Raw genomic sequence first — 22968 nt, 5'->3', positions numbered from 1 at the left:
TTGGCTTGTCACCTAAAACCCTCACAAACTTTTACCGATGCACAATCGAGAGCATCCTGTCGGGCTGTATCACCGCCTGGAACGGCAACTGCACCGACCACAACCACAAGGCTCTCCAGAGGGTAGTGAGGTCTGCACAACGCATCACCGGGGACAAACTACCTGCCCTCTACGACAGCTACAGCACCCGATGTCACAGGAAGGACAATAACCACCTGAGCCACTGCCTGTTCACACCACTACCATCCAGAAAGCGAGCTCAGTACAGGTGCATCAAGGCTGAGTGAAAAACAGCTTCTATCTCAAGGCCATCAGACTGTTAAACAGCCATCACTAGCACAGAGAGGCTGCTGCCTACATACAGACTTGAAATCATTGGCCACTTTAATAATGCAACTTTAATAATGTTTACATGTCTTGCATTACTCATCTCATATGTATATACTGTATTCTATACTATCTATTGCATCTTAGCCTATGCCGCTCTGTCATTGCTCGTCCATATATTTAAATATTATTATTCCATTCCTTATTCCGTTAGATATTTGTTGCGGAATTGTTAGATATTACTTGTTAGATATTACTTGTTGGCCTCCCGAGTGGCGCAGTGGTCTAAGGTGGTCATCGCAGTTCTAGCTGTGCCACTAGAGATTCTGGGTTTGAGTCCAGGCTCTGTCGCAGCCGGCCACATTTGGCCCAACGTCGTCCGGGTTAGGGGAGGGTTTGGCTGGCAGGGATGTCCTTGTCCCATCGCGCACTTGCAACTCTTCGGGCGGGCCGGGTGCAGTGCACGCTGACACGGTCGCCAGATGTACGGTGTTTCCTCTGACACGTTGGTGCATCTGGCTTCCGGGTTAAGTGGGCATTGTGTCAAGAAGCAATTGGGTTGTGTTTCGGGGGACGCATGGCTCTCGACCTTCGCCTCTCCCAAGTCTGTATGGGAGTTGCAGCAATGAGACAAGACTGTAACTACCAATTGGAAAACACGAATTCGGTGAGAAAAAGGAGAGAAAAAAAAAATAGAAAAAAATAAAATAAATAGAAAATATATTACTTTGATATTAGATATTACTTGTTAGATATTGCTACATTGTCGGAACTAGAAACACAAGCATTTTGCTACACTCACAATAATATCTGCTAAACATGTGTATGTGACCAATACAATTTGATTTGATTTGGGGTAAAGGTACCGTGTGTCTGTCTGTCACAGTGGACAATACTACAATACCCTGTCTGTCTGTCACAGTGGACAATACTACAATAGCCTGTCTGTCTGTCACAGTGGACAATACTACAATACCCTGTCTGTCTGTCACAGTGGACAATACTACAATACCCTGTCTGTCTGTCTGTCACAGTGGACAATACTACAATACCCTGTCTGTCTGTCTGTCTGTCACAGTGGACAATACTACAATACCCTGTCTGTCTGTCTGTCATAGTGGACAATACTACAATACCCTGTCTGTCTGTCACAGTGGACAATACTACAATACCCTGTGTCTGTCTGTCTGTCTGTCTGTCTGTCTGTCTGTCTGTCTGTCTGTCTGTCTGTCTGTCTGTCTGTCTGTCTGTCTGTCTGTCTGTCTGTCTGTCTGTCTGCTCTCTTTAACAGCTAAAGAGGATATACTTTATTGCACAAGTCCTGGAACAGAAAACAGATGTTGGTCCCAAATGGTACTTTACTCCCTACATAGTACTATAGTTACACTACACACTACTTTATAGTGCACTATGTAGGGAGTAGGGTGCTATTTGGGATTTACACTAAGAAAGAGGTGAAGCAATGGATCAATGACCTGCTGACCTCCTCTTTGAGTGGTTACACAACAGACAACATACTGTTACTGTGTTTAGTAATGTTGACCTAAAGAGACAGAAATGCCAATGGTGGAGGTGTTGCGGTTTATATTCAGAACCACATTCCTGTCAAGCTTAGAGAGGATCTCATGTTAAATACTGTTGAAGTAATATGGCTACAGGTTCATCTGCCTCACCTAAAGCCCATTCTGGTGGGAAGCTGCTATAGACCACCAAGTGCTAACAGTCAGTGTCTGGATAATATGTGTGAAATGCTTGATAATGTATGTGATATCAACAGAGAGGTATATTTTCTGGGTGATTTAAATATTGACTGGCTTTCATCAAGCTGCCCACTCAAGAAAAAGCTTCAAACTGTAACCAGTTCCTCCAACCTGGTTCAGGTTGTCAGTCAACCTACCAGGATATTTACAAACAGCACAGGAATGAAATCATCAACATGTATTGATCACATCTTTACTAACGCTGCAGAAATGAGCTTGAAAGCGGTATCCAAATCCATCGGATGTATTGATCACAATATAAATCAAATCAAATGTTATTTGTCACATACACATGGTTAGCAGATGTTAATTTGCCCCCGGTGATGCGTTGTGCAGACCTCACTACCCTCTGGAGAGCCTTACGGTTGTGGGCGGAGCAGTTGCCGTACCAGGCGGTGATACAGCCCGACAGGATGCTCTCGATTGTGCATCTGTAGAAGTTTGTGAGTGCTTTTGGTGACAAGCCAAATTTCTTCAGCCTCCTGAGGTTGAAGAGGCGCTGCTGCGCCTTCTTCACAACGCTGTCTGTGTGGGTGGACCAATTCAGTTTGTCCGTGATGTGTACGCCGAAGAACTTAAAACTTACTACCCTCTCCACTACTGTCCCGTCGATGTGGATAGGGGGGTGCTCCCTCTGCTGTTTCCTGAAGTCCACAATCATCTCCTTTGTTTTGTTGATGTTGAGTGTGAGGTTATTTTCCTGACACCACACTCCGAGGGCCCTCACCTCCTCCCTGTAGGCCGTCTCGTCGTTGTTGGTAATCAAGCCTACCACTGTAGTGTCGTCTGCAAACTTGATGATTGAGTTGGAGGTGTGCATGGCCACGCAGTCGTGGGTGAACAGGGAGTACAGGAGAGGGCTCAGAACGCACCCTTGTGGGGCCCCAGTGTTGAGGATCAGCGGGGTGGAGATGTTGTTTCCTACCCTCACCAACTCGGGACGGCCCATCAGAAGGTCCAGTACCCAGTTGCACAGGGCGGGGTCGAGACCCAGGGTCTCGAGCTTGATGACGAGTTTGGCGGGTACTATGGTGTTAAATGCTGAGCTGTAGTCGATGAACAGTATTCTCACATAGGTATTCCTCTTGTCCAGATGGGTTAGGGCAGTGTGCAGTGTGGCTGCGATTGCGTCGTCTGTGGACCTATTGGGTCGGTAAGCAAATTGGAGTGGGTCTAGGGTGTCAGGTAGGGTGGAGGTGATATGGTCCTTGACTAGTCTCTCAAAGCACTTCATGATGACGGAAGTGAGTGCTACGGGGCGGTAGTCGTTTAGCTCAGTTACCTTAGCTTTCTTGGGAACAGGAACAATGGTGGCCCTCTTGAAGCATGTGGGAACAGCAGACTGGGATAAGGTTTGATTGAATATGTCCATAAACACACCAGCCAGCTGGTCTGCGCATGCTCTGAGGACGCGGCTGGGAATGCCGTCTGGGCCTGCAGCCTTGCGAGGGTTAACACGTTTAAATGTTTTACTCACCTCGGCTGCAGTGAAGGAGAGCCCGCAGGTTTTGGTAGCAGTCCAACTCTCTGGTTCTGTAGACCAGTCCAACTCTCAGGTTCTCTAGACCAGTCTAACTTTCTGGTTCTCTAGACCAGTCCAACTCTCTGGGTCTGTAGACCAGTCCAACTCTCCGGTTCTGTAGACCAGTCCAACTCTCCAGTCACAGTTCATTACACATTAAAAGTTCTTACTGTTAAAGTTCTTGGTTTAAGATTAAGAGTTGAGTTTTATTTTGTATTTTTCAGATTGCAATGCACATGTTCATAAGAGTTGTAGAGAAAGCCTGCCTGTCTGTGCCAAGGTGAAGATGAAGGTAAGGAAAGAACAGTTTTTAAAACTATTTTCAGACCATTTTGTCAGCCAATAGGATGAGTAGCCTACAGGACATCAAGGTCATGACCTTATTTACACTACTGAAGTCCTGGATTGTTTTCCCTCCAGTCGCCCAGACAGCAGTTAGCAGTTCCAGATTCAGCCACCATTCCTGTTGTCACCCGGAGAACAAAACGAGACTTAAAACGTGAGTCCATGTTAAATATACTCAATACTCATACCAATTGTGTTAACCAGAGCCACCACAGCCCTGTCCTGGTCCCAGATCTGTTGGTGTTAACCAGAGTCCTGTCCTGGTCCCTGATCTGTTGGTGTTAACCAGAGCCCTGTCCTGGTCCCAGATCTGTTGGTGTTAACCAGAGCCACCACAGCCCTGTCCTGGTCCCTGATCTGTTGGTGTTAACCAGAGCCCTGTCCTGGTCCCTGATCTGTTGGTGTTAACCAGAGCCCTGTCCTGGTCCCTGCTCTGTTGGTGTTAACCAGAGCCCTGTCCTGGTCCCTGATCTGTTGGTGTTAACCAGAGCCCTGTCCTGGTCCCTGATCTGTTGGTGTTAACCAGAGCCCTGTCCTGGTCCCTGATCTGTTGGTGTTAACCAGAGTCCTGTCCTGGTTCCAGATCTGTTGGTGTTAACCAGAGCCACCACAGCCCTGCCCTGTCCCAGATCTGTTGGTGTTAACCACAGCCCTGTCCTGGTCCCAGATCTGTTGGTGTTAACCAGAGTCCTGTCCTGGTCCCAGATCTGTTGGTGTTAACCAGAGTCCTGTCCTGGTCCAAGATATGTTGGTGTTCACCAGAGTCCTGTCCTGGTCCCAGATCTGTTGGTGTCCACCACATCCCTGTCCTGATCCCAGATCTGTTGGTGTTAACCAGAGCCACCACAGCCCTGTCCTGGTCCCAGATCTGTTGGTGTTCACCAGAGCCACCACAGCCCTGTCCTGGTCCCAGATCTGTTGGTGTTAACCAGAGTCCTGTCCTGGTCCCAGATCTGTTGGTGTTAACCAGAGCCCTGTCTTGGTCCCAGATCTGTTGGTGTTAACCAGAGCCACCACAGCTCTGTCCTGGTCCCAGATCTGTTGGTGTTAACCAGAGTCCTGTCCTGGTCCAAGATATGTTGGTGTTAACCAGAGCCACCACAGCCCTGTCCTGTTCCCAGATCTGTTGGTGTTCACCAGAGCCACCACAGCCCTGTCCTGGTCCCAGATCTGTTGGTGTTAACCAGAGCCACCACAGCTCTGTCCTGGTCCCAGATCTGTTGGCGTTAACCACAGCCCTGTCCTGGTCCCAGATCTGTTGGTGTTAACCAGAGTCCTGTCCTGGTCCCAGATCTGTTGGTGTTAACCAGAGCCACCACAGCCCTGTCCTGGTCCCAGATCTGTTGGTGTTAACAACAGCCCTGTCCTGGTCCCAGATCTGTTGGTGTTAACCAGAGCCACCACAGCCCTGTCCTGGTCCCAGATCTGTTGGTGTTAACCAGAGCCCTGTCCTGGTCCCAGATCTGTTGGTGTTCACCAGAGCCACCACAGCCCTGTCCTGGTCCCAGATCTGTTGGTGTTAACCAGAGTCCTGTCCTGGTCCCAGATCTGTTGGTGTTAACCAGAGTCCTGTCCTGGTCCCAGGTCTGTTGGTGTTAACCAGAGCCCTGTCCTGGTCCCAGATCTGTTTGTGTTAACCACAGCCCTGTCCTGGTCCCAGATCTGTTGGTGTTAACCAGAGCCCTGTCCTGGTCCCAGAAATGTTGGTGTTAACCAGAGCCACCACAGCCCTGTCCTGGTCCCAGATCTGTTGGTGTTAAACAGAGCCACCACAGCTCTGTCCGGGTCCCAGATCTGTTGGTGTTAACCAGAGCCATCACAGCCCTGTCCTGGTCCCAGATCTGTTGGTGTTAACCAGAGCCACCAAAGCTCTGTCCTGGTCCCAGATCTGTTGGTGTTAACCAGAGTCCTGTCCTGTTCCCAGATCTGTTGGTGTTAACCAGAGCCCTGTCCTGGTCCCAGATCTGTTGGTGTTAACCAGAGCCACCACAGCCCTGTCCTGGTCCCAGATCTGTTGGTGTTAACCAGAGCCACCAAAGCTCTGTCCTGGTCCCAGATCTGTTGGTGTTAACCACAGCCCTGTCCTGGTCCCAGATCTGTTGGTGTTAACCAGGGCCCTGTCCTTGTCCCAGATCTGTTGGTGTTAACCAGAGCCACCAAAGCTCTGTCCTGGTCCCAGATCTGTTGGTGTTAACCACAGCCCTGTCCTGGTCCCAGATCTGTTGGTGTTAACCACAGCCCTGTCCTTGTCCCAGATCTGTTGGTGTTAACCAGAGCCACCACAGCCCTGTCCTGGTCCCAGATCTGTTGGTGTTAACCAGAGCCACCACAGCCCTGTCCTGGTCCCAGATCTGTTGGTGTTAACAACAGCCCTGTCCTGGTCCCAGATCTGTTGGTGTTAACCACAGCCCTGTCCTGGTCCCAGATCTGTTGGTGTTCACCAGAGCCACCACAGCCCTGTCCTGGTCCCAGATCTGTTGGTGTTAAACAGAGCCACCACGTCTGCATGTCATTTGTTCTCTATAGAGTCCTACAGGGCTGCATGTCATCTGTTCCCTATAGAGTCCTACAGGGCTGCATGTCATCTGTTCCCTATAGAGTCCTACAGGGCTGCATGTCATCTGTTCCCTATAGAGTCCTACAGGGCTGCATGTCATCTGTTCCCTATAGAGTCCTACAGGGCTGCATGTCATCTGTTCCCTATAGAGTCCTACAGGGCTGCATGTCATCTGTTCCCTATATAGTCCTACAGGACTGCATGTCATCTGTTCCCTATAGAGTCCTACAGGGCTGCATGTCATCTGTTCCCTATAGAGTCCTACAGGGCTGCATGTCATCTGTTCCCTATAGAGTCCTACAGGGCTGCATGTCATCTGTTCCCTATAGAGTCCTACAGGGCTGCATGTCATCTGTTCCCTATAGAGTCCTACAGGGCTGCATGTCATCTGTTCCCTATAGAGTCCTACAGGGCTGCATGTCATCTTTTCCATCTAGAGTTTTACAGGGCTGCATGTCGTCTGTTCCCTACAGAGTCCTACAGGGCTGCATGTCATCTGTTCCCTATAGAGTCCTACAGGGCTGCATGCCATCTGATCCCTATAGAGTCCTACAGGGCTGCATGTCATCTGTTCCCTATAGAGTCCTACAGAGCTGCATGTCATCTGTTCCCTATAGAGTCCTACAGGGCTGCATGTCATCTGTTCCCTATAGAGTCCTACAGGGCTGTATGTCATCTGTTCCCTATAGAGTCCTACAGGGCTGTATGTCATCTGTTCCCTATAGAGTCCTACAGGGCTGTATGTCATCTGTTCTCTATAGAGTCCTACAGGGCTGCATGTCATCTGTTCTCTATAGAGTCCTACAGGGCTGCATGTCATCTGTTCCCTATAGAGTCCTACAGGGCTGCATGTCATCTGTTCCCTATAGAGTCCTACAGGGCTGCATGTCAGCTGTTCCCTATAGAGTCCTACAGGGCTGCATGTCATCTGTTCCCTATAGAGTCCTACAGGGCTGCATGTCATCTGTTCCCTATAGAGTCCTACATGGCTGCATGTCATCTGTTCCCTATAGAGTCCTACAGGGCTGCATGTCATCTGTTCCCTATAGAGTCCTACAGGGCTGCATGTCATCTGTTCCCTATAGAGTCCTACAGGGCTGCATGTCATCTGATCCCTATAGAGTCCTACAGGGCTGCATGTCATCTGTTCCCTATAGAGTCCTACAGGGCTGTATGTCATCTGTTCCCTATAGAGTCCTACAGGGCTGCATGTCATCTGTTCCCTATAGAGTCCTACAGGGCTGCATGTCATCTGTTCCCTATAGAGTCCTACAGGGCTGCATGTCATCTGTTCCCTATAGAGTCCTACAGGGCTGCATGTCGTCTGTTCCCTATAGAGTCCTACAGGGCTGCATGTCATCTGTTCCCTATAGAGTCCTACAGGTCTGCATGTCATCTGTTCCCTATAGAGTCCTACAGGGCTGCATGTCATCTGTTCCCTATAGAGTCCTACAGGGCTGCATGTCATCTGTTCCCTCTAGAGTCCTACAGGGCTGCATGTCATCTGTTCCCTATAGAGTCCTACAGGGCTGCATGTCATCTGTTCCCTATAGAGTCCTACAGGGCTGCATGTCATCTGTTCCCTATAGAGTCCTACATGGCTGCATGTCATCTGTTCCCTATAGAGTCCTACAGGGCTGCATGTCATCTGTTCCCTATAGAGTCCTACAGGGCTGCATGTCATCTGTTCCCTATAGAGTCCTACAGGGCTGCATGTCATCTGATCCCTATAGAGTCCTACAGGGCTGCATGTCATCTGTTCCCTATAGAGTCCTACAGGGCTGTATGTCATCTGTTCCCTATAGAGTCCTACAGGGCTGCATGTCATCTGTTCCCTATAGAGTCCTACAGGGCTGCATGTCATCTGTTCCCTATAGAGTCCTACAGGGCTGCATGTCATCTGTTCCCTATAGAGTCCTACAGGGCTGCATGTCGTCTGTTCCCTATAGAGTCCTACAGGGCTGCATGTCATCTGTTCCCTATAGAGTCCTACAGGTCTGCATGTCATCTGTTCCCTATAGAGTCCTACAGGGCTGCATGTCATCTGTTCCCTATAGAGTCCTACAGGGCTGCATGTCATCTGTTCCCTCTAGAGTCCTACAGGGCTGCATGTCGTCTGTTCCCTATAGAGTCCTACAGGGCTGCATGTCATCTGTTCCCTATAGAGTCCTACAGGGCTGCATGGCGTCTGTTCCCTATAGAGTCCTACAGGGCTGCATGTCATCTGTTCCCTATAGAGTCCTACAGGGCTGCATGTCATCTGTTCCCTATAGAGTCCTACAGGGCTGCATGTCATCTGTTCCCTCTAGAGTCCTACAGGGCTGCATGTCATCTGTTCCCTATAGAGTCCTACAGGGCTGCATGTCATCTGTTCCCTCTAGAGTCCTACATGGCTGCATGTCATCTGTTCCCTATAGAGTCCTACAGGGCTGCATGTCATCTGTTCCCTATAGAGTCCTACAGGGCTGCATGTCATCTGTTCCCTATAGAGTCCTACAGGGCTGCATGTCATCTGTTCCCTATAGAGTCCTACATGGCTGCATGTCATCTGTTCCCTATAGAGTCCTACAGGACTGCATGTCATCTGTTCCCTATAGAGTCCTACAGGGCTGCATGTCATCTGTTCCCTATAGAGTCCTACAGGGCTGCATGTCATCTGTTCCCTATAGAGTCCTACAGGGCTGCATGTCATCTGTTCCCTATAGAGTCCTACAGGGCTGCATGTCATCTGTTCCCTATAGAGTGCTACAGGGCTGCATGTCATCTGTCCCCTATAGAGTCCTACAGGGCTGCATGTCATCTGTTCCCTATAGAGTCCTACAGGGCTGTATGTCATCTGTTCCCTATAGAGTCCTACAGGACTGTATGTCATCTGTTCCCTATAGAGTCCTACAGGGCTGCATGTCATCTGTTCCCTATAGAGTCCTACAGGGCTGCATGTCATCTATTCCCTATAGAGTCCTACAGGGCTGCATGTCAACTGTTCCCTATAGAGTCCTACAGGGCTGCATGTCATCTGTTCCCTATAGAGTCCTACAGGGCTGCATGTCATCTGTTCCCTATAGAGTCCTACAGGGCTGCATGTCATCTGTTCCCTATAGAGTCCTACAGGGCTGCATGTCATCTGTTCCCTATAGAGTCCTACAGGGCTGCATGTCATCTGTTCCCTATAGAGTCCTACAGGGCTGCATGTCATCTGTTCCCTATAGAGTCCTACAGGGCTGCATGGCGTATGTTCCCTATAGAGTCCTACAGGGCTGCATGTCGTCTGTTCCCTATAGAGTCCTACAGGGCTGCATGTCATCTGTTACCTATAGAGTCCTACAGGGCTGCATGTCATCTGTTCCCTATAGAGTCCTACAGGGCTGCATGTCATCTGTTCCCTATAGAGTCCTACAGGGCTGCATGTCATCTGTTCCCTATAGAGTCCTACAGGGCTGCATGTCATCTGTTCCCTATAGAGTCCTACAGGGCTGCATGTCATCTGTTCCCTATAGAGTCCTACAGGGCTGCATGTCATCTGTTCCCTCTAGAGTCCTACAGGGCTGCATGTCATCTGTTCCCTATAGAGTCCTACAGGGCTGCATGTCATCTGTTCCCTATAGAGTCCTACAGGGCTGCATGTTATCTGTTCTCTATAGAGTCCTACAGGGCTGCATGTCATCTGTTCCCTATAGAGTCCTACAGGGCTGCATGTCATCTGTTCCCTATAGAGTCCTACTGGGCTGCATGTCATCTGTTCCCTATAGAGTCCTACAGGGCTGCATGTCATCTGTTCCCTATAGAGTCCTACAGGGCTGCATGTCCTCTGTTCCCTATAGAGTCCTACAGGGCTGCATGTCATCTGTTCCCTATAGAGTCCTACAGGGCTGCATGTCATCTGTTCCCTATAGAGTCCTACAGGGCTGTATGTCATCTGTTCCCTATAGAGTCCTACAGGGCTGCATGTCGTCTGTTCCCTATAGAGTCCTACAGGGCTGCATGTCGTCTGTTCCCTATAGAGTCCTACAGGGCTGCATGTCATCTGTTCCCTATAGAGTCCTACAGGGCTGCATGTCGTCTGTTCCCTATAGAGTCCTACAGGGCTGCATGTCATCTGTTCCCTATAGAGTCCTACAGGGCTGCATGTCATCTGTTCCCTATAGAGTCCAACAGGGCTGCATGTCATCTGTTCCCTATAGAGTCCTACAGGGCTGCATGTCGTCTGTTCCCTATAGAGTCCTACAGGGCTGCATGTCATCTGTTCCCTATAGAGTCCTACAGGGCTGCATGTCGTCTGTTCCCTATAGAGTCCTACAGGGCTGCATGTCATCTGTTCCCTATAGAGTCCTACAGGGCTGCATGTCATCTGTTCCCTATAGAGTCCTACAGGGCTGCATGTCATCTGTTCCCTATAGAGTCCTACAGGGCTGCATGTCATCTGTTCCCTATAGAGTCCTACAGGGCTGCATGTCATCTGTTCCCTATAGAGTCCTACAGGGCTGCATGTCATCTGTTCCCTATAGAGTCCTACTGGGCTGCATGTCATCTGTTCCCTATAGAGTCCTACAGGTCTGCATGTCATCTGTTCCCTATAGAGTCCTACAGGGCTGCATGTCGTCTGTTCCCTATAGAGTCCTACAGGGCTGCATGTCGTCTGTTCCCTATAGAGTCCTACAGGGCTGCATGTCGTCTGTTCCCTATAGAGTCCTACAGGGCTGCATGTCGTCTGTTCCCTATAGAGTCCTACAGGGCTGCATGTCGTCTGTTCCCTATAGAGTCCTACAGGGCTGCATGTCATCTGTTCCCTATAGAGTCCTACAGGGCTGCATGTCATCTGTTCCCTATAGAGTCCTACAGGGCTGCATGTCATCTGTTCCCTATAGAGTCCTACAGGGCTGCATGTCATCTGTTCCCTATAGAGTCCTACAGGGCTGCATGTCATCTGTTCCCTATAGAGTCCTACAGGGCTGCATGTCATCTGTTCCCTATAGAGTCCTACAGGGCTGCATGTCATCTGTTCCCTATAGAGTCCTACAGGGCTGCATGTCGTCTGTTCCCTATAGAGTCCTACAGGGCTGCATGTCATCTGTTCCCTATATAGTCCTACAGGGCTGCATGTCATCTGTTCCCTATAGAGTCCTACAGGGCTGCATGTCGTCTGTTCCCTATAGAGTCCTACAGGGCTGCATGTCATCTGTTCCCTATAGAGTCCTACAGGGCTGCATGTCATCTGTTCCCTATAGAGTCCTACAGGGCTGCATGTCATCTGTTCCCTATAGAGTCCTACAGGGCTGCATGTCATCTGTTCCCTCTAGAGTCCTACAGGGCTGCATGTCATCTGTTCCCTATAGAGTCCTACAGGGCTGCATGTCATCTGTTCCCTATAGAGTCCTACAGGGCTGCATGTCATCTGTTCCCTCTAGAGTCCTACAGGGCTGCATGTCATCTGTTCCCTATAGAGTCCTACAGGGTTGCATGTCATCTGTTCCCTATAGAGTCCTACAGGGCTGCATGTCATCTGTTCCCTATAGAGTCCTACAGGGCTGCATGTCATCTGTTCCCTATAGAGTCCTACAGGGCTACATGTCAACTGTTCCCTATAGAGTCCTACACGGCTGCATGTCAACATTAGTGCACTATGTAAGGATTAGGGTTCCATGTGACCTACCACATTCCTCTCTTAACGCTGGCCCTCTCTTATGACATCACAGCGGCTGCATCGCGGGAGCGGCCCTGGTCAGCCATCTTGTCTCCAGAAGACTACTCCTCATCGGTTGTTCCCTCCCGAAGACACACCTCCATCATACCCTTCCATGGCTCCAACCTGTCAAAGAGTATATCCATATCCAACATCGCTGGGTGAGCAACCCTTACTCTGACCCTGAGCCTGTTCCTAACCCTAACCCTAACTCTAACCCCAATCTTTACTCTGACCCTGAGCCTGTTCCTAACCTTAAACATAACTATAACCCCAACCCTTACTCTGACCCTGAGCCTGTTCCTAACCCTAACCCTAACTCTAACCCCAACCCTTACTCTGACCCTGAGCCTGTTCCTAACCCTAACCCCAACCCTTACTCTGACCCTGAGCCTGTTCCTAACCCTAACCCCAACCCTTACTCTGACCCTGAGCCTGTTCCTAACCCCAACCCTAACTATAACCCCAACCCTTACTCTGACCCTGAGCCTGTTCCTAACCTTAACCCTAACTCTAACCCCAACCCTTACTCTGACCCTGAGCCTGTTCCTAACCCTAACCCTAACTCTAACCCCAACCCTTACTCTGACCCTGAGCCTGTTCCTAACCCTAACCCTAACCCTAACTATAACCCCAACCCTTACTCTGACCCTGAGCCTGTTCCTAACCTTAACCCTAACTCTAACCCCAACCCTTACTCTGACCCTGAGCCTGTTCCTAACCCTAACCCTAACTCTAACCCCAACCCTTACTCTGACCCTGAGCCTGTACCTAACCCTAACCCTAACTATAACCCCAACTCTTACTCTGACCCTGAGCCTGTTCCTAACCCTAACCCTAACTATAACCCCAACCCTTACTCTGACCCTGAGCCTGTTCCTAACCCTAACTCTAACCCCAACCCTTACTCTGACCCTGAGCCTGTTCCTAACCCTAACCCTAACCCTAACTATAACCCCAACCCTTACTCTGACCCTGAGCCTGTTCCTAACCTTAACCCTAACTCTAACCCCAACCCTTACTCTGACCCTGAGCCTGTTCCTAACCCTAACCCTAACTCTAACCCCAACCCTTACTCTGACCCTGAGTCTGTTCGTAACCTTAACCCTATCTCTAAACCCCACCCTTACTCTGACCCTGAGCCTGTTCCTAACCCTAACCCTAACTCTAACCCCAACCCTAACTCTGACCCTGAGCCTGTTCCTAACCTTAAACATAACTATAACCCCAACCCTTACTCTGACCCTGAGCCTGTTCCTAACCCTAACCCCAACCCCAACCCTTACTCTGACCCTGAGCCTGTTCCTAACCTTAAACATAACCCTGGAAATATGGTCTGGAATTATGACTGAATATAAACAGTGTAGTTATTCCCTCCGCAATGCAATCAAACAAGCAAAATGGCAGTACAGGGACAAGGTGGAGTCACAATTCAACGGCTCAGACACGAGACGTATGTGGCAGGGTCTACAGGAAATCACGAGACGTATGTGGCAGGGTCTACAGGAAATCACGAGACGTATGTGGCAGGGTCTACAGGAAATCACGAGACGTATGTGGCAGGGTCTACAGGAAATCACGAGACGTATGTGGCAGGGTCTACAGGAAATCACGAGACGTATGTGGCAGGGTCTACAGGAAATCACGAGACGTATGTGGCAGGGTCTACAGGAAATCACGGACTACAAAAAGAAATCCAACCACGTCACGGAAACCGACGTCACACTTCCAGACAAACTAAACAACTTCTTAGCCCGCTTTGAGGATAATACAGTGCCACAATCCCGGCCCGCTAACAAGAACTGCCCCCCCCCCCCCCTTTCCTTCTCCGTGGCTGACGTGAGTAAAACATTTAAACCCGTGTTAACCCTCGCAGGGCTGCTGGCCCAGACGGCATCCCTAGCCGCGTCCTCAGAGCACGTGTGGCTAGTGTTTTTACGGTGTGTTTACGGACAAATTCAATCGCTCCCTATCCCAGTCTATTGTCCCTACATGCTTCAAGATGGCTATCATTGTTTCTGTACCCAAAAAGCCAAAGATAACTGAACTAAATGACTACCGCCCCGTAGCACTCACTTCTGTCATCATGAAGTGCTTTGAGAGACTAGTCAAGGATCACATCACCTCCACCTTACCGGCCACCCTAGACCCAGGTTCAGTTTGCATACCACCCCAACAGGTCCACAGACGATGCAATTGCTATCACTCTGCACAATCCTTTCTGGACAAGAGGAATACATATGTAAGAATGCTGTTCATTGACTACAGCTCAGCATTCAACACCATAGTACCCTCCAAGCTCATCATCAAGCTGGAGGCCCTGGGTCTCAACCCCGCCCTGTGCAATTGGGTCCTGGACTTTCTGATGGGCCGCCCCCAGGTGGTGAAGGTAGGAAACAACATCTCCACATTGCTGATCCTCAACACTGGGGCCCCACAAGGGTGCGTGCTCAGCCCCTCCTGTACTCCCCGTTCACCCATGACTCAGTGGCCACCCACGCCTCCAACTCGATCTTTAAGTTCGCAGACGACACAACAGAAGAGGGCTTGACAAACAACGACGAGACAGCCTACAAGGAGGAGGTGAGGGCAGTCGGAGTGTGGTGTCAGGAAAACAATCTCTCACTCAACGTCAACAAAACAAAGGAGACAATCGTGGACTTCAGGAAACAGCAGAACGAGCAGTATGGCTGGTGGCATTGTCATGCTGGAGGGTCATGTCAGGATGAGCCTGCAGGAAGGGTACCACATGAGGGAGGAGGATGTCTTCCCTGTAACGCACAGCGTTGAGATTGCCTGCAATGACAACAAGCTCAGTCCGATGATGCTGTGACACACCGCCCCAGACCATGATGGACCCTCCACCTCCAAATCGATCCTGCTCCAGAGTACAGGCCTCGGTGTAACGCTCATTCCACATTCCTTCGACGATAAACGCGAATCCGACCATCAGCCCTGGTGAGACAAAACCGTGACTCGTCAGTGAAGAGCACTTTTTGCCAGTCCTGTCTGGTCCAGCGATGGTGGGTTTGTGCCCATAGGCGGCGTTGTTGCCGGTGATGTCTGGTGAGGACCTGCCTTACAACAGGCCTACAAGCCCTCAGTCCAGCCTCTCCCAGCCTATTGCAGACAGTCTGAGCACTGATGGAGGGATTTTGTGTTCTTGGTGTAACTCGGGCAGTTGTTGTTGCCATCCTGTACCTGTCCCGCAGGTGTGATGTTTGGATGTACCGATCCTGTGCAGGTGTTACACGTGGTCTGCCACTGTGAGAAAGATCAGCTGTCCGTCCTGTCTCCCTGTAGCGCTGTCTTAGGCGTCTCATGATGTGGACATTGCAATTTATTGCCCTGGCCAGATCTGCAGTCCTCATGCCTCCTTGCAGCATGCCTAAGGCACGTTCACGTAGATGAGCAGGGACGCCGGGCATCTTTCTTTTGGTGTTCTTCAGAGTCAGTAGAAAGGCCTCTTTAGTGTCCTAAGTTTTCATAAGTGTGACCTTAATTGCATACCGTCTGTAAGCTGTTAGTGTCTTAACGAATGTTCCACAGGTGCATGTTCATTAGTTCTTTATGGTTCATTGAACAAGCATGGGAAACAGTGTTTAAACCCTTTACAATGAAGATCTGTGAAGATATTTGGATTTTTTCGAATTATCTTTGAAAGACAGAGTCCTGAAAAAGGGACGTTTCATTTTATTTCTGAGTTTATAATAGTATTTTGAGAATAGCTTCTAATATTAATAAATGAGCCACCAGGTGTTTGATGACATGCCTATCAAGGGTCTACGGTACCTGTCCCATTCTGCTGACTCTGTCCTCTCTCTCTCTCTCTCTCTCTCTCTCTCTCTCTCTCTCTCTGTCCTCCCTCTCTCTCTCTCTCTCTCTCTCTCTCTCTGTCTCTCTCTCTGTCTCTCTCTCTCTCTCTCTCTCTCTCTCTCTCTCTCTCTCTCTCTCTCTCTCTCTCTGTCCTCCCTCTCTCTCTCTGTCCTCTCTCTCTCTCTGTCCTCTCTTCAGTCACCAGGTGTTTGATGACATGCCTATCAAGGGTCTGCGGTACCTGTCCCATTCTACTGACTCTCTGTGCAAGACCAACCTGGTCAATGAATCTACAGAGTCACTCACAGATGAAGGTTAGTAGGTTACTACTCTCTACCTGTCTCTCTACCTGTCTGTCTGTCTGTCCTCTCTACCTGTCTGTCTATCTGTCTATCTGTCCTCTCTACCTGTCCGTCTATCTGTCCTCTCTTTCTCTGTCCTCTATCTGTCCTCTCCACCTGTCTGTCCTCTCCACCTGTCTGTCCTCTCCACCTGTCTGTCCTCTCCACCTGTCTGTCTGTCCTCTCCACCTGTCTGTCCTCTCCACCTGTCTGTCTATCTGTCCATCCCTTTCTCTGTCCTCTATCTGTCCTCTCCACCTGTCTGTCCTCTCCACCTGTCTATCCTCTCCACCTGTCTGTCCTCTCCACCTGTCTGTCTATCTGTCCATCCCTTTCTCTGTCCTCTCCACCCTATCAGCCCTAACAGCTGGTGAACAGCTATGGATAGAATGACCGACATGCTTTGTGTGTTTAAATACATCTCAAATGGCCCCCTATTTCCTGTTTAGTTCACTACTTTACACCAGAACACTACTTCAGCCCTGAACAAAAGTATTGCACTAGAAAGTAAATAGGGTGCCATTTGAGATTCAGACATTGTGTATGAGAACCAGTCCATTTCCTTGACGGAAGAACAGAACCAGAGAACCGGTCCATTTCCTTGACGGAAGAACAGAACCAGAGAACCGGTCCATTTCCTTGACGGAAGAACAGAACCAGAGAACCGGTCCATTTCCTTGATGGAAGAACAGAACCAGAGAACCGGTCCATTTCCTTGATAGAGGAACAGAACCAGAGAACCGGTCCATTTCCTGATAGAGGAACAGAACCAGAGAACCGGTCCTTCTGGAAGAACAGAACCAGAGAACCGGTCCATTTCCTTGATGGAAGAACAGAACCAGAGAACCGGTCCATTTCCTTGATAGAGGAACAGAACCAGAGAACCGGTCCATTTCCTTGATAGAGGAACAGAACCAGAGAACCGGTCCATTTCCTTGATAGAGGAACAGAACCAGAGAACCGGTCCATTTCCTTGATAGAGGAACAGAACCAGAGAACACAGAGAGTAGATGGTGTTTTAGTCGGACAGTCACCATCACACATCGTAAACACACACACACACTTTACCCACAGTCACCATCACACAGCCCATAGTAAACACACGTTACCCAGCGTCACCAGCCCATAGTAAACACATGTTACCCAGCGTCATCAGTCCATAGTAAACACACGTTACCCCCAGTAAAGGTAAAGCGCCAGGTAGCCTAGCGGTTAGTGTTGTGCCAGTAACCGAAAGGTCGCTGGTTCAAATACCCGAGCAAGGCACTTAATCCTAATTGCTCTTGTAAATGCGTCTGGATTATAGTGTCTACTATAACGTCTAGATTAATACCTGTAAATGTGTCTGGATTATAATGTCTACTATAACGTCTAGATTAATACCTGTGAATGTGTCTGGATTATAGTGTCTACTATAACATCTAGATTAATACCTGTAAATGTGTCTGGATTATAATGTCTACTATAACGTCTAGATTAATACCTGTAAATGTGTCTGGATTATAGTGTCTACTATAACTACTATAACGTCTAGATTAATACCTGTAAATGTGTCTGGATTATAATGTCTACTATAACGTCTAGATTAATACCTGTAAATATGTCTGGATTATAATGTCTACTATAACGTCTAGTTAAATACCTGTAAATATGTCTGGATTATAATGTCTACTATAACTACTATAACGTCTAGATTAATACCTGTAAATGCGTCTGGATTATAGTGTCTACTATAACGTCTAGATTAATACCTGTAAATGTGTCTGGATTATAATGTCTACTATAACGTCTAGATAAATACCTGTAAATGTGTCTGGATTATAGTGTCTACTATAACTACTATAACGTCTAGATTAATACCTGTGAATGTGTCTGGATTATAGTGTCTACTATAACGTCTAGATTAATACCTGTAAATGTGTCTGGATTATAATGTCTACTATAACGTCTAGATTAATACCTGTAAATGTGTCTGGATTATAGTGTCTACTATAACTACTATAACGTCTAGATTAATACCTGTAAATGTGTCTGGATTATAATGTCTACTATAACGTCTAGATTAATACCTGTAAATGTGTCTGGATTATAATGTCTACTATAACTACTATAACGTCTAGATTAATACCTGTAAATGTGTCTGGATTATAGTGTCTACTATAACTACTATAACGTCTAGATTAATACCTGTAAATGTGTCTGGATTATAGTGTCTACTATAACGTCTAGATTAATACCTGTGAATGTGTCTGGATTATAATGTCTACTAAACTACTATACGTCTAGTTAAATACCTGTAAATGTGTCTGGATTATAGTGTCTACTATAACGTCTAGATTAATACCTGTGAATGTGTCTGGATTATAATGTTTACTATAACGTCTAGATAAATACCTGTAAATGTGTCTGGATTATAGTGTCTACTATAACTACTATAACGTCTAGATTAATACCTGTAAATGTTTCTGGATTATAGTGTCTATATAAGTCTAGATTAATACCTGTAAATGTGTCTGGATTATAGTGTCTACTATACTACTATAACGTCTAGATTAATACCTGTAAATGTGTCTGGATTATAATGTCTACTATAACGTCTAGATAAATACCTGTAATGTTGTCTGGATTATATGTCTACTATAACGTCTAGATTAATACTTGTAAATGGTCTGGATTATAGTGTCTACTATAACTACTATAACGTCTAGATAAATACCTGTAAATGTGTCTGGATTATAGTGTCTACTATAACGTCTAGATTAATACCTGTGAATGTGTCTGGATTATAGTGTCTACTATAACTACTATAACGTCTAGATTAATACCTGTGAATGTGTCTGGATTATAGTGTCTCTATAACTACTATAACGTCTAGATTAATACCTGTGTGTGCCTGGATTATAGTGTCTACTATACGTCTGATAAATACCTGTAATGTGTCTGGATTATAGTGTCTACTATAACTACTATAACGTCTAGATTAATACCTGTAAATGTGTCTGGATTATAGTGTCTACTATAACTACTATAACGTCTAGATTAATACCTGTGAATGTGTTGGATTATAGTGTCTACATAAGTCTAGATTAATCCTGTAAATGTGTCTGGATTATATGTCTACTATAACGTCTAGATTCATACCTGTAAATGTGTCTGGATTATAATGTCTACTATAACGTCTAGATTCATACCTGTAAATGTGTCTGGATTATAATGTCTACTATAACGTCTAGATTCATACCTGTAAATGTGTCTGGATTATAATGTCTACTATAACGTCTAGATATACCTTGTAATGTGTCTGGATATAGTGTCTACTATAATCTAGATAATACCTGTAATGTGTCTGGATTATAATGTCTACTATAACTACTATAACGTCTAGATTAATACCTGTAAATGTGTCTGGATTATAGTGTCTACTATAACGTCTAGATAAATACCTGTAAATGTGTCTGGATTATAGTGTCTACTATAACTACTATAACGTCTAGATTAATACCTGTAAATGTGTCTGGATTATAGTGTCTACTATAACGTCTAGATTAATACCTGTAATGTGTTGGATTATAATGCTACTATAACGTCTAGATTAATACCTGTAAATGTGTCTGGATTATATGTCTACTATAACGTCTAGATAAATACCTGTAAATGTGTCTGGATTATAGTGTCTACTATAACTACTATAACGTCTAGATTATACCTGTGAATGTGTCTGGATTATAGTGTCTACTATAACGTCTAGATTAATACCTGTAAATGTGTCTGGATTATAGTGTCTACTATAACTACTATAACGTCTAGATAAATACCTGTAAATGTGTCTGGATTATAGTGTCTACTATAACGTCTAGATAAATACCTGTAAATGTGTCTGGATTATAGTGTCTACTATAACTACATAACGTCTAGATTAATACCTGTAAATGTGTCTGGATTATATGTCTACTATACACTAACGTCTAGATAATACCTGTAAATGTGTTCGGATTATAGTGTCTACTATAACTCTAGATTAATACCTGTAAATGTCTGGATTATATGTCTACTATAACTATAAAGTCTAGATTAATACCTGTAAATGTGTCTGGATATAATGTCTACTATAACTACATAACGTCTAGATTAATACCTGTAAATGTGTCTGGATTATAGTGTCTACTATAACGTCTAGATAATACCTGTAAATGTGTCTGGATTATAGTGTCTACTATAACTACTATAACGTCTAGATTAATACCTGTAAATGTGTCTGGATTATAGTGTCTACTATAACTCTAGATTAATACCTGTAAATGTGTCTGGATTATAATGTCTACTATACTACTATAACGTCTAGATTAATACCTGTAAATTGTCTGGATTATAGTGTCTACTATAACGTCTAGTATAATACCTGTAAATGTGTCTGGATTATATGTCTAACTATACTACTATAACGTTAGATTAATACCTGTAAATGTGTCTGGATTATATGTCTAACTATAACGTCTAGATTAATACCTGTAAATTGTCTGGATTATATGTCTACTATAACTATAACGTCTAGATTAATACCTGTAAATGTGTCTGGATATATTCTACTATACTACTATAACGTCTAGATTAATACCTGTAATTGTCTGGATTATAGTGTCTACTATAACGTCTAGATAAACCTTAAATGTGTCTGGATTATATGTCTACTATAACTACTATAGTCTAGATACTACCTGTAAATGTGTCTGGATTATAGTGTCTACTATAACTACTATAACGTCTAGATTAATACCTGTAAATGTGTCTGGATTATAGTGTCTACTATAACGTCTAGATAAATACCTGTAAATGTGTCTGGATTATAATGTCTACTATAACTACTATAACGTCTAGATAAATACCTGTAAATGTGTCTGGATTATAATGTCTACTATAACTACTATAACGTCTAGATTAATACCTGTGAATGTGTCTGGATTATAGTGTCTACTATAACGTCTAGATAAATACCTGTAAATGTGTCTGGATTATAATGTCTACTAAACTACTATAACGTCTAGATAATACCTGTAAATGTGTCGGATATAATGTCTACTATAACTACTATAACGTCTAGATTAATACCTGTAAATATGTCTGGATTATAATGTCTACTATAACGTCTAGATTAATACCTGTGAATGTGTCTGGATTATAGTGTCTACTATAACGTCTAGATAAATACCTGTAAATGTGTCTGGATTATAGTGTCTACTATAACTACTATAACGTCTAGATTAATACCTGTAAATGTGTCTGGATTATAGTGTTACTATAACGTCTAGATTATACCTGTGAATGTGTCTGGATTATAATGTCTACTATAATGTCTAGATAACTACCTGTAAATGTGTCTGGATTATAATGTCTACTATAACTACTATAACGTCTAGATTAATACCTGTAAATATGTCTGGATTATAATGTCTACTATAACGTCTAGATTAATACCTGTAAATGCTGCGTGTTGTATTTAATCTAGGAACAGAGATGATTGACAGTCAGCTGATGGGGGAGTTTGAGGCAGACCTGAAAGAGCTAGAAGCAGACTCCTGGAGCAACATTATGGACAGCAACTTCCTCAAACATCTGAAGAAGGACGTCATCAAGAGACAGGACGTAATCTACGGTACCTACCACTGCTACAGTACTTGCCTTGAGTTAAACCCCCCCTCTCCATCAATAAACAGGACATCATCTACACACACCCCTGTCTCATCTGGCATATCCAGACTGGATCCAGAAAGACAGAGGGGATAATACACGTAGTATTGTAAATCACTGATAGAAAACTCAAGGGTGGGCTTTGCTGAGACGACAAACTATTGTGAAGGGTTACAATGTACTACTACCCCTCTATCTAGAGTTACAATACACTACTACCCCTCTATCTAGAGTTACAATACACTACTACCCCTCTATCTAGAGTTACAATACACTACTACCCCTCTATCTAGAGTTACAATACACTACTACCCCTCTATCTAGAGTTACAATACACTACTACCACTCTATCTAGAGTTACAATACACTACTAACCACTCTATCTAGAGTTACAATACACTACTACCCCTCTATCTAGAGTTACATAATACTAGACCCTCTATCTAGAGTTACAATCACTCTACCACTCTATCTAGAGTTTACCATGATACATACTCAACCCTCTATCTAGAGTTACAATACACTACTACCCCTCTATCTAGAGTTACAATACACTACTACCCCTCTATCTAGAGTTACAATACACTACTACCCCTCTATCTAGAGTTACAATACACTACTACCCCTCTATCTAGAGTTACAATACACTACTACCCCTCTATCTAGAGTTACAATACACTACTACCCCTCTATCTAGAGTTACAATACACTACTACCCCTCTATCTAGAGTTACAATACACTACTACCCCTCTATCTAGAGTTACAATACACTACTACCCCTCTATCTAGAGTTACAATACACTACTACCCCTCTATCTAGAGTTACAATACACTACTACCCCTCTATCTAGAGTTACAATGATACTACCCCTCTATCTAGAGTTACAATACACTACTACCCTCTATCTAGAGTTACCATGTAATACTACCCCGC

At 45.8% G+C, this 22968-nt stretch overlaps 1 protein-coding gene across 1 annotated transcript in view; it reads left to right on the top strand.

Annotated features, from left to right (window-relative positions):
- Positions 1 to 3858: 3858 nt before the first annotated feature.
- Positions 3859 to 22968, top strand: part of LOC120053394 (palmitoyltransferase ZDHHC7-like) — a 65898-nt gene continuing 46788 nt past the window's right edge. Inside the window, exons 1-5 of the mRNA XM_039000521.1 lie at positions 3859 to 3901; positions 4030 to 4108; positions 12205 to 12352; positions 16206 to 16321; positions 21852 to 21988. Of these exons, the coding sequence (XP_038856449.1) occupies positions 3896 to 3901; positions 4030 to 4108; positions 12205 to 12352; positions 16206 to 16321; positions 21852 to 21988 (486 nt within the window). The 5' untranslated portion in view covers positions 3859 to 3895. The remainder of the gene's footprint in view (positions 3902 to 4029; positions 4109 to 12204; positions 12353 to 16205; positions 16322 to 21851; positions 21989 to 22968) is intronic.

Source organism: Salvelinus namaycush, chromosome 1 (assembly GCF_016432855.1).
Source record: "Salvelinus namaycush isolate Seneca chromosome 1, SaNama_1.0, whole genome shotgun sequence".
Lineage (NCBI taxonomy): Eukaryota > Metazoa > Chordata > Actinopteri > Salmoniformes > Salmonidae > Salvelinus > Salvelinus namaycush.
This window is presented reverse-complemented; position numbering and strand designations above follow the sequence as displayed.